At 39.7% G+C, this 12,962-nt stretch overlaps 1 protein-coding gene across 1 annotated transcript in view; it reads right to left on the bottom strand.

Moving 5' to 3' along the window:
- ENPP1 (ectonucleotide pyrophosphatase/phosphodiesterase 1) overlaps positions 1-12,962 on the bottom strand; it is a 65,613-nt gene that overhangs the window by 32,353 nt on the left and 20,298 nt on the right. The window contains exon 2 of the mRNA XM_057739683.1: positions 1,952-2,024. Coding sequence (XP_057595666.1) covers positions 1,952-2,024 — 73 coding nt within the window. The remainder of the gene's footprint in view (positions 1-1,951; positions 2,025-12,962) is intronic.

The following is a 12,962-nucleotide window of genomic DNA, read 5'->3' as shown; positions in this document are numbered from 1 at the left end:
AGAGCTTGTTCTGAAGATTTTATGCAGAGTTCTCTAAAAAATGATAATCTATGAATATTTCAGAAAGACAGAGAATACCTGACCTACCTCACTCTCGGTCTGGTGTAAAGAAGAAGTAATGTGTTTGAGAAGAACATGTTCTGCGGGACCCATCTCCCACCATCGCCTAAAACATCCATTGCATCTTCAGATCCAGATCTTCAGCCTGGCCCCCTCTGAGAAGCTTTCCCAAACTCCCAGTCTAGGTCCTTTTTCCTTTTCTTAAGTTTGTATAAAACCTTATCCTTCCTCTCCGTCACTTAATTCCATTCGTAACTAGATTATTTGGTTAATATTCCAGTCTCACCCTAGACCACAAACTTCTTAAGAAATAAAGACCACATCTGGATGTTACCCAGTAAACTGTATCCCTGGTGCCTAGCAAGAGCCTTGACTATAGCTGGTACTAAGTTTTTGTTAAATGGATAAAAAGCAGATATGGAAGGAAAATATTTTTCATTAAAAACAATTTTACATTGTAACTCTTTACTAGTTATCTAGAATAAGCTAGGTTTTTATTAGATTATTAAAAAATCAGGATCGTAAGAAAAAAAATCCATTTATAAAATAATGGAAGTCCAAAAGAATAAAAGGAATAATCCTAGCTCTTGACTGCAATGGTCTCCTGACCCAAGAAGACACTGCCGCAGAGTTCGACTCTCATTTAACACCAGGAAACCAGGCAATTTTAAGGACATGAAGTGACAATAATAATTTCTAGGGTCAAAAATACTAACTTCCCTAACCCAAGGGGGAAAAAAGCTATTATAATAATAGTTATTACTTGGAGCTCATTAATATGCTCCTAGTTGTTTAAAAAATAATATGCATTCCATGTTGAGTTTACATTAAAATTGCTGTCTTCAATCATTCAGTTTTATTTTTATGTGCCAAACTAAACTCAAGGTGAATTACTTTGTGTCTAAAGGCTACATAGGTGAACGCTAAAGTCCATAGTTTTTTAATTTTATTAAACATTGATACGTTTGCTCTGAATAGTTGCGAAATATATACATTTCATTCATTTCAACAATAAATGACAGCTTAACAATCACCAAAAATTTTTAAATGACTAACATTACAATTACAGAATAGCTGAACAGAAGGATTTGCTCAGTTTTCAAAATCGAATTCCCAAGGAAGGCCATCAATGATTTTAAAGGGGAAAAAATAAAAACTACCCTAGAGCCAAAATAATGACTGCTACAATGTACTGTGATTCATAGTTCTGTTATTCATAGTAATCTTGTCAATGCTGGCTAGACTTCTGCACTTGATAAAAAAAATATGTGTATCTGTGAATATATATGTGGGTGTGTGTGGGGGGTGTGTGTGTGTGTATATCTAGACACTTAAAAATATTGCTATTGCTTTGAAATGTCTGCAATTTTAAAAGACTTACAAGCAGGTAAGGATAAGTTTCTGGTTGCCCAGGGATGCCAATTGGTCACCTAGTAACCTCCAGGGCTGCTCCAGCACCTAACTCCTCAGGGAGAAAAAGTGTTTGGGGGTCCCTAGAGGAAGTCAGGGAGACAGGCTCCAGGAGCACAGCACCAGAACCTGTCAGCCGTCTGCCTGTTTGTGTCTTTGTTCTTTATTTTTTGTTGTTTTGAGGTTTTTGTGTTTATTTGGTTGGTTGGTTGGTTGGTTGGTTGGTTTTTTGGTCATAGTCCCTCTTTGTTGTTTTGGGATGAAGTTTTGTAAGTAAATAAAATAGTACATGGCTAAAATAATAAAAGAGCTTCAAGAAGAAGGCTCAACAAGCCCCAAATCTGCAATACCTATGGAATACTCGCGGGATTAGGACATAACGCTTGTCTCAATCACATTCTGGAAAAGGCTGAATATCACCCCTACACACACACACACACACACACACACACACACACACACACACTACTGTACTAATTACCTTCTTTGGCACAGCTTGGTTTCAACCCAAATATACAACCAAGGATTGTTGTTAACACACAGACTGACAATACCTGTGGAGACAAAAAAGAAAATGATGTAGTTTCAAAGCGCTTTTACTTCTTCAAGTGTTTCATTTCTTTAAATACTTTTAAATATGTTGGTTGCTGCTGTTTCCTGATCTGAGTGCTGGTCACAAGATATGTGCACTTTGGAAAAACTCAAACTGCACACTTACGCTTCATGTACATTTCTGTATGTGTGTTATACTTCAACCAAAAGTTTACTTAAATATTAGCAAACAAATCTGTGCCCTCCTAGGCTAATGTCGCCAGCAATGTCAGCTGATGTCAATGAATCCAGTCCAAAAACATAATAATTAAGGGAGGGGGGGAGGGAAACCTAAACAGAGATTCAATTTTCTACTTAATCCATAGAAGGCAATATGAGAATCTCAGATGCCTCTTTCAGCAGTTTCATTACACAAACATAAACACTATCCTCACGTGCACTGTGACAGCTTGTGGGGATGAGCAGCCCACGGGGCTGGGTGACGACGTCCCAGACCCAAGCGTTACCACAAGTTGGTTGTGTAGAGATCTGGAGCAGGTCACTTTAACATTCCAGACATCAATTTATTCACTTATAAAATTAGACAGCTGGACTCCTCAGATCCCTACAAATCTTTCCAGCGCTAACATTTTGCCACTTTCTCATTCTCCACCACCCTGGACTTTGATATTTTAAAGTAAGTGGTTACACCAGATAACTCCCAAGAACAAGGACAGAAGTTTGTGAGTTAGGAAAAAAAAAGGAGCAGAAAAATCTACAAAATAGTCCTCAATATTTTTCAATGGAATGAAGTTCCCTTGACAACTCTCTGGAATGTCACATTTCAGGACAATTCAATAAAATAAGCATTGAGCACCAACTACGTGTAAACACTATGTTATGCGTTGAAGGAAAAAAATACGAGACCCTAGGGAGCTTCTGTGAGGGTGAGTCAAAAATTATCCACACTTTGGTTGTAGTAAAACTTCTGTTGGCCGAACTGTTGTATCAGCACTTTGCATTCCAGGATACTGTCTCCCCAGTCACTGCTGTGCAGGTGTGAACGTGTTACATCAGTTCATTTGTAAGTGCGGTGAGAGCAAAAACGGATGCCCCACTTGTGATGTGCACGAAAGAGCAGCGTGCAGTGATTCATTTTTTGTGCTCTGAAGGTGTACCTGGTGCCGTCATTAATCGAAGACTTTGTGCGCAGTATGGAGAAAGTGTTTTGTCGCGAAGAAGTGTGTGTGAATGGATAGAGAAATGCAAGGAAGGTCGCACAAGTGTTAGCCATCAGGAAGGAGCCAGACTCCCATCCACATGAAGACGTGAAGACAGCGGTGCATTCATGGTTCACAGCTCAGCCTAAAATATTTTTTAATGAGGGAATATGAAAGCTTGTTGACAGATGGACAAAATATGTTGAAAAGCAAGGAGATTATGTCAAAAAATGATGTCACTGTCTTTTCTAAAAGTTAATTAAAATAAATTCTACAGCCAGAGTGCGGATGATTTTTGACTCACCCTCGTACTTTTTGGGAAAAGGCAAAAGCAATAGCACAAATGGTTCGTATTTGGTAGGCTCTAGTTGCAGACTTCTATAGCTGTTTAAAGAAGAAAGGCTGGGGTGGTTGGTGAGAAGGAGATCAGAAAAGGTTTCACAGAGGAAGCCTCTAGTCTGGGATCTGAAGGGCGAAACGATAGTGTGATATTGCCAGGCAGAGCTGAGGGAAGGAAAGAGAGGACAGAACAGAGGAAAACCAGCATAAGGAAAGGCCTGAAGGAAGGAAGGCATATGGGAGGCAGTAGATGTATAATGAACAGCCTACTTTGGCTGGAACCAAGAATGTGAAAAGGGGAATGGATGCAGTATGGAAAGGAAGCATGGCATTTCCCAAAAGCCAAGATGAAGAGATGACAGAGACAGCAGGAATGGGTGAATGGGGCAGGGTGGATCATGGGTAGAGGCTTTTATGTTTTCTGAAGTCATTCCCTCAAATAAAACATACTGAGTATTGACCACATGCTGGTCTGTAGCTTAGGTACTGGGTACACAATAATAAAAGAGACATGGCCTGTCCTCAGTATGCCTACTGTCAAGGGACTGCAGGACTAAAGAGGAAGACAAAGGCAAGCAAACTAAGGAAGCAGGTCTAACTCATTTCAAAAGAAAATGAAGGTAAAGGAAAGAAGAGCAAAAGTATAGTGGGTCTAAAATGCAGGGACTTCCCTGGTGGTTCAGTGGTAAAGAATCCACCTTCCAACGCTGGGGACTCAGGTTTGATCCCTGGTTGGGGATCTAAGATCCCACATGCCGCAGGGCAACAAAGCCCACACGCCACACAGAGCCCAAACCCTCTGGAGCCCACGCACCACAACTAGAGAGAGAAAACCCACAGGCCACAACTAGAGAGAAGCCCGAGTGCCTCAGCAAAGAGCCTGCACGCCGCAACTAAGACCCGACGTGGCCAAAAGTACGAGTCAAAAATTATCCACACCCCAGTTACATTAAAACTTTTGTAAATTCTACAGCCAGTGTGAGGATAATTTCTGACTCACCCTCATAATTTAAAAAAATGAAAATTAATAAAATGCAACAGGTTCTATGTCAGGTTCTTTTTTATATGTCCATTCAATGTATATATGTCCATTAAAATAAAGAGTCATTGGAAGAAGAACTTGAACAAAGAGGGAAAGAATGGCAGACAGAACAAGGTATCAAAAGAGAGTACTAATGGATTCTCCTAAGCCTTCGATAGTGGTGTAGACTGACACAAACTTATGGAAGGGTAATTCTAAAGGATCTACCAAAAACAATAAAAACTCTTACTGTCAATTATAAATGTATAGGGAAATGAAAAAAATAGTAAAACTAATCTGTATTTAGTATCCTGTAATTTAAACCACGGAGAATTAAAGTTTTATTTTTTTGTAATAAACCTATCAAGCATGGTTTGAACAGTGCTTTATCCATTGGGTTGGCCAAAATGTTTATTCGGGTTTTTCCGTAAGATGGTAAGGAAAAGCCTCAACGAACTTTTTGGCCAACCCAACACTTCTCATCATATATTTCACAATACAGAGTGAGAATCTTTTATATATCTTGGCAAACTGTCACATTCCTTTCTAAGTTTAGATCAGTTTCCAATGTTTTAACCTTTGTATTTTTAATGTCATGAAATATCTCCAAGAATTCCTTTAATATGAATTTTTGTGTCCCTGTCACTTCCTCTGGGACATCTTCATCCTCTGAATCACAACTATGCTTCTCACATCAATAAATTTGCTGTCACGAAGTTCCTTTCGCTGTGTGGAGTCTGTTGAACAGCGGCAGTGTTCGCATTCGCACGTGAGCTCTCTTCCATAACCCCATTTACATTTGATCTGAATTTCATTTCCAGCATTATCCCTTTTAACTGCATTTTTATCTTTATCAGCCAATCCCCTCTTTCAACGATGCATTTTTATAGAACGTGATGTCGGTTTACCACTGGCAGATAAAGAAGCAACACAACTACTTGCTTTTCTGCCTGTGCTGAAATGACCAACAGAGGCACAGTAACCAATCACTGACAGACTTTAAAAGGGGTGACATGACATGTATCTATTATTTACATGGTGTTCTGAGGACTGAAAAAGCTAGTAGCAAAGACTGTACTTTAGGCAATTACCCACAGTCAATAAATCTTGGTTACCAAAATTTGAACCATGTTGTTGGGAGACTGGTGTTATTTAATTAAACTGGGGAACTGAAATCGTGCATGTCAGAGAATCATGCAAAGCTAGCACTGCCACTACTCACAATAATATAGCATATAACATAATAACATATATCGTCAAGGATGTTTAATTCAGAACTGTTTGTATTTAAAACAAAACAAAACACCCAGAAACAACCTAAGCTCATTATAAGAAACTGGTTTAAACCGTCAGTTTAATCATACGATAAAATACTCTCAGGCGATTAGCCTCAGAGATAGATGGGTCAGAAGAAGGCTGGGACAAAGATACAAAAACCAAAAAAAGCTAAGGGGTAGCCACAGGAAGTTGGAAGTAGCCCTTCAATCCTCTCGGGCAAGTAAGAAGCATCTGCAGGGAGTGAGGAAGTCAAGGTGGGGCTCTGAAGTAATGGAAGGGGACTCAGGAGGCCCCATGTGAAGGAAGGCAGCAAAACAGTAGGGACAACAGAGACACAGTTAATAACGCAAGAGCGAAAAGACCCTCAGGTTCTGGGGGCCCAGCCTGAGATCTTGAATTGTTTTCAACAGACCCAGAGGCCTGGAATTCCAGGAGTGGGAGTAGGGGAACGGGGTAAAAAGATAACATGGCATGATGAGATGGGGAGAGAGGCGACAGAAGAGTCAAAGTGTGACTGCAACAGCTGAACAAGGAGCGTTAAGACCATGTGAACGTGGGTATTCGGATGGAGAACCGGGAGAAGTGAAGGATCTGGCGAGTGAAGGAATGGGAACGAGGAAGGGAGTGAGGAAGGAAGAAGAACAGAAGTCATGGAGCCTGACGAGAATTTTGGAGTCTGAGTTCTCAGAAGTGGGATGGTTTGGAATGGAGGTGAAACTGAAAGCAGAAACCTGAAATTGGCATAAGGTACTTGCTGGAAGTAAGAAGACGAAAAAATTCTACTACTTTTACTAGTAATCAGAGTTAACCTTTTGAAAATGAGTGAAAATCACAATAAGAGAACTTATTCATATTCTCAAATTTATTGACTTACAATATGTATTCCCTCACTGCTGAAGAAATTGTCATGAAGATGTATTACCAATAACCTTACTATTCTAACTAAATACAAAACAAAACTCATGAACAGTTCTGTTACAAATAAGTCTCATCTTGAGGAAAACTATGAAAAGATCTGGTGGTAAGCATTTAAATCGTAACCATGAGTTTAAAGCATGCATGGTATATGATGGTCTTTATTCTCTTGTTAACCTACAGAAGAGGCATGCTGGTTTTTTTTAATTTATTTTTATTTATTTATTTATTGGCTGTGTTGGGTCTTTGTTGCTGCACACGGGCTTTGTCTAGTTGCAGCGAGCAGGAGCTACTTTTCGTTGTGGTGCACGGGCTCCTCATTGCCGTGGCTTCCCTTGTTGTGGAGCACGGGCTCTAGGTGTGAGGGCTTCAGTAGCTGTGGCACACGGGCTCGATAGTTGTGGCTCACAGGCTCTAGAGCGCACACTCAATAGTTGTGGCGCACCAGCTTACTTGCTCCGCAGCATGTGGGATCTTCCTGGAGCAGGGATCGAAACAGTGTCTCCTGCATTGGCAGGTGGATTCTTAACCACTGCGCCATCTAGGAAGTCCCATGCTGATTTTTAAAATCACCTCTTCATTACTAAAAGATGTTATTTAGATTTACGTTTTAGATAATACATAGCATGAAACTGAAACTAAAGTATGACCATAGAAACAATCATGTCACCTCCGTAAAAGATGAAATTTAAATTACCTACTGCTTTGTTACACAACACCCAATCAGAACAGTTTTTAGTAGGAAATTTCTCTCCAACAATTTTCAGAGCTATGAAATCTAATTCAATTTGAATTTTCTTCTCAAAGTAGTTTAATCCACCAACATAAAAATCCACTATCCTTTTTTATGTCTATAACAATTTAGGCAGTTTTCAAGTTTTGATATTTTCTTAGAAGCTATACACAAAATATTTTATCTTAGAAAACAGGAAGCTTGGAGACATATAAGTAAAAGTAAAGTTGTTGGAATGTTTTGCCTCTGTATTCGAACAATATTTATTTGGAGTTTCCTGCTTGTTTAAAGTCCCTGAATCACTTCTTGGACATTTAGTAAACCAAAATACATATAAAGAAATCACTCAGTTTTTTTTCTCACCAATTCCCTCAAATACAGTGGTATTTGCATAATGCATATTATTCTTTCTTTATCAAGTATTCATCCAAACATCTGTCTACTGTGTGAAATCCCTTTGCTAAAGGCCAGAGATGCAAATCAAAGCAATTCCCACCCTGACAGAGAAACAAAGCATGAGAACATTAAAATAAATGATTACAGTGGAACTGCACAAGAGCTACAACTGAAATATGTAAAAAATGTTAACATGCTAACAGCACAGTGGAGAGAAGAAAAACAGAGAATGGTTACAAAAGACTTCACAAAGAGAGAGTCTGGAAAAAGAGGATTCCCCTTCAATCAATAAACAAATGTTTGAGGGCCTGCAATATGTACTGGATTTAGATTCTGCGGAGAAGCACAAAATTAAAACAGAAAAGAATTTGTAGTGAAATCTCTAATCTGAGTTGATAATCTACTCTGGGCAACAACTCTAGAATTTGTTGATAATAAAGACATGAGATAGGGGGAAGCAACCGAAGAATTAAACTCCATAGTGACCGTGTGGCACCCATGCACCCATGCCTATATAGGTGCAGAAACTATTTTTTAACTGTACAGGCTAGTTGTGGTTTACCAACAAGATGCCACAAAGGCTGGCGGCAAAACTAGACTGAACTGGCTAGATCCTAGATGGCAGACAAAGTTGGCTAAAGGTCACACCACTTTCCTTGCCTTGATTTATCTCTGTGTTTCCATACCAACCCCTGAGAGCTGAAGGACACTTGCCATGATTTATCTCTGTGTTTTTCAAAAGTACCTGGGGTTGGGCAGATGCTTTGCAGCTGTACTGAGAGAGATGTCCGCTTCGAGAGATACAGTCAACCACTCAAAGCTGAGCCCTGACTTGATGACAGGACTGCACCTGCGCAGATGAAACCTGGAGGAGTCCGAGAGTTACCTTTGCTGCATCACCATGCTAAGATCTTCACCCAGTGGGGAGACTGGTACTCTGCCTGCACAGTTGGTGCCATGTGCAAAGGAGTATGGAAGACTATGCCTGCCCAGGCTGCCCCTGGAAATCTCCGCCCCTTTCCTAGAGCCCTGATGACCTGTCTGCCTTCTGACCCTTAAAATTTCCCTTTATTCCCCTCCCTTAGAGGAGAAGGTGCCTTTAGAGCATGAGCTCCCCTTCTCCATTCTCTGGCCATTGAATAAAAACCCGTCTTGCTTGCACCAAACTCAGTTTCGTTGTTGGCAGCGTGAACCTGAGTGAGAAAGAACTCCCTGAGCGAGCTGGGGGCGGGGGGTGGGCCTCGGCTCAGCTAGGCCGCAAGAGAGGGGCCTGGCATCTAATTCGGTAATAAGTCTATGCAATGGTGCTCTGTGCAGAGCCAGGGAAGTATAGAAAATAACACCAGTCTGGGAAAGAGAGCATAACAATGATGACAGTAACAGCCGTCACTGCTATGGAACAACAGTAACCATCCCTCCTGTAGTACTTCCTACGAGCCGGGCACTCTTCTAAGAGTTTGATACCAAATCACTTAATCCTCACAATAACACTGAGATGGATTATTGTATTCACCCAGTTTTAGGAAATTTAGCGGCAGAGAGGTTAGCAACTTGCCAAGGATCACAGAGTTGATAAGTGACAGGGGCAAGATGAGAACTTTAAGCAGTCAGCTGGTACAGGGAGTGGGACCATAGGGAGTGGATGAAAGGTGTCTGTGGCCTTCGGGACAGTCAGTGAGGAGCTCTTGAGGCCCTTAAACATGGAAGGGACATGACTGGATTTTTAAATTCTAGAAAGATCCTTTGGCAACACTGCAGAAGCCTGTGCTGTAAGTCACTCACATGTCTGTCTTCTCTCAGGTGATGCTCTGTCCTCCTCTGGGTCCTTCCTCACCCCCAGTTACTACAGCCCTGCTGTGGGAGATTTGTTTATCTGTCTGCCTCTGACTGGACTGTGAGCTCCAGGGAGGCGTGGATCTATTTACACGTCTCTGTATTTTCTAGGTCTAGCACAGTGCCCAGCACACAGACATTCAACAAATAACCGCTGACCTGAAAAATCAGTAAACTGATTTATTTAAACGATTTGGGGGAATACTAGAAATCTCCCCCTTCTCTTTATCTGAGTTGACAAAGTCAATCAGTTTGTCAAGTGCCTTTTGTGTCTGCTTTATATAAAGAGTGCCTATTATAAATATAGGCGAAAAGCATTTTTTTTAGGAAATGGACAATTGCTGGATTTGGTATTCAAATGTGACAGATGCCCCTCTGATCTGAAGATGACTTAGCCGACCACACTGCCTACCAGTCCTCTGACCTTCTACCAAAGCTGCATGCTCTCTGGAAACAGCTCTATGAGAACTCAGACCTAAGCATGCCTGGAGGTTTCAGGGGATTTCCTCTCCTAGAGGATAAGGATTAGATCCTAATGCAATAAGCCCAGTGCCAAGAAACTCCCACTGGGGACTCAAAGCGTTGTCATGCTCAAAGATAATGTCTTGCTCTTGAAGAACTTTGAAGTGTTACAAAAGTTCAATGTAGAAGTTAGAACAACTGCTTGAGTGGACTGAGGAGCTTTTTAAAGACAAAGTTCTAACTTTTGCTTGGCCTCTTATACTCTCAGTATCATTTTAGCTACATTTGACGTAACTCAAGATTCTCCCAAATGGCAGTGGAATTTTATGTAAAGCAATTTATATAACTGGTCAAATGAAAATGGAGGAAGGAGACACTAGGCACGGGACAAGCACATCACTTACGGGCAAACCTCACACTCAACCTCTCAGTGAGACCTGATCACTCTGAAGAAGCTGACATCTGCCTGGAAGAAGGGGGTTCAGGTACAAAATGGCGAAGGTTCAAATCCCACCTCTGTTCATTCACTTTTTCAGCATTCAACAAATATTTCCTCAGAGCCTACTATATGTGAAGAAGGGTCTCGTGCTGGGTATATACCAGGGAACAAAAGCATTTCAGAGCTTTCATGGAGCTTACCTTCTGTGACTTCTAGACAACCACCAGCTGTGTGACTTAGAAATGTTTCATGTCCTCGCTAAACATTATTATTATTTTTTTAATCTATGAAGTGGTGATGATACACACCTCAAAAAACTGGCACAAGCCTTGGACATAATTTACAAAATGTGCTCAGATTGGTGACTGGAGCACTGAGGTGCTCCATAAATGACAGTTCCTACCAGGAACATCCCACTCACTTAGAGCCCTGAGCCATCACAGTTTCTTCCACAGGGACACTATAACCTCATCCATGTTTAACGAGACTTCAAGGCATTCTTTCTTACTTGCTGTTAAAAGAAATGCCATAAACTAGTATACTAATGTTTCCCTCTTTTTTTTCGTTTGCTTTGTTTTGTTTTAATTCTGCAGTAATCTGTTTAACAGTGGTTGAAGACCATGCATTGGTAAAGAAGATGTGTCAAAAAGATGTAACAGAGGGAGAGGAAAAGCAAATTTATTATTTTGCATGGAATGGCTGTATTGGTAACTGTAGTTATACCTATACAGCAGCTCTCCAATCCATGCCACTGAAAAAGAGATCCATGTAAAACACAAATTTGTGTGTTAGAGATTACTACAGAGTCACGTCTGTACACTTAAAGAACAGCTGTAGATTCATCCAAGCACTGTGCATATAAAAAGCTGTAGAAAAATTCTGAAACAAACACCTTAAAGTATGTATACTTCGCCCCAATTATACTTTCTACACTTTATCCTAAGGCAAAAAATTATGTGCAAATAGATACAAATATATACATGTAGTACTGTTTATAACAAAAAATAGACATATATGCAATGTCCAATAATAGGAAAATGGCTAAAGAAAACATGGAATATGTATATAATATAACTGAGTAGTATACAGGCATTAACAGTGATGATTTAGAAGAATATTTAATGACCTGGGGAAAAACATTGCTGAGTATCAATTGCAAATTATAAAACCGAATAAGCAATATGGTCCTAATTTTATGTTATACATAATACATAGTTTACAAATAGTCTTATCTCTGGCTGATGAGCTCACAGTGAATCTTGTCATTTTCTTGGTATTTACCTTTATTTTCCAGTTTCCACAATGAGCCCATATATATTTAGAACCAGTATCCTGGAGAACCCCGGGGGCCAAAATGGATATTAGTGACCCAGAGTAAAGTTCACCTCATTCTGGCATTTTAGGGATTTCCAGCATAACAGGAAGTTCTCCCTGTCCACTTACTCTAAGCAAACTCTAATCAACAAATTCTGCCTCCATTCAACCTATCTAATCTCTCATTCAATGAAAATATCAATGAACCACCATGATTCACAAGTCATTTGAAGTAAGCCTACAATATGAGATCAACAAAAAGAAAAGGTCTAAGATCAACACAAAGGGAAAAAAAAAGGGAGGAGAAGAGGAAAAAAAATTGAAAAGAAACCTATCTAAATAGTATTCTCAATAGGATTCAAGAAGATATATACAAATCTTGAACTCAAAAGGCTCATACTACTAATATCAAGTAGCCAGAAAAATAAATCAAAGGCTCATACTTATTCACATTACTATAAAATACCAGAACACTAACAATAAAAAGATCTTCAAGTGAAAGGCTAGGCCAACTTTACTTTACAATAAACGGTAAAGACGTATAACATCAGAGCTAGTTTTTCCTTGGGGGATAGAACTAACTGGGGAAGCTCCCTGGGCCTAGAAAGATCTGTTCAAGAGGTTTATTGATTTCTGGGTTAATCTCTTCATGAATTACAGAATTACTTAGATTTTCTAATTTTTCTTGACTCGGTTTTTCTTTGAATTTTTCACTTCATCTACATTTTCAAATGTATTGGTATAAAGTGATGTACAATAACCACCTGTTATTTTTTCAGTGTCTGTAGCACTGAATTTGTGTTCCTTTTTTCATTCCTGATATAATCTGTGTCTTCTTTTTTTTCGCCAAATCAGAATTTATGAGCTGAAAGACAATTCAGAAGACATTACCTAGAATGTGTCACAAAGAAAGAGCACAAGAAATTATCCTTCTTCTAATTCAATTCACTATTATTTCTTCCAAATTTTCTTTAAAAAGGACAAGAATTTTATAATCTGTGTCTGATAACA

Source organism: Hippopotamus amphibius, chromosome 6 (assembly GCF_030028045.1).
Source record: "Hippopotamus amphibius kiboko isolate mHipAmp2 chromosome 6, mHipAmp2.hap2, whole genome shotgun sequence".
Taxonomy (NCBI): domain Eukaryota; kingdom Metazoa; phylum Chordata; class Mammalia; order Artiodactyla; family Hippopotamidae; genus Hippopotamus; species Hippopotamus amphibius.
The sequence above is the reverse complement of the archived record's forward strand: the minus strand, read 5'-3'. Positions and strand labels throughout refer to the sequence as shown.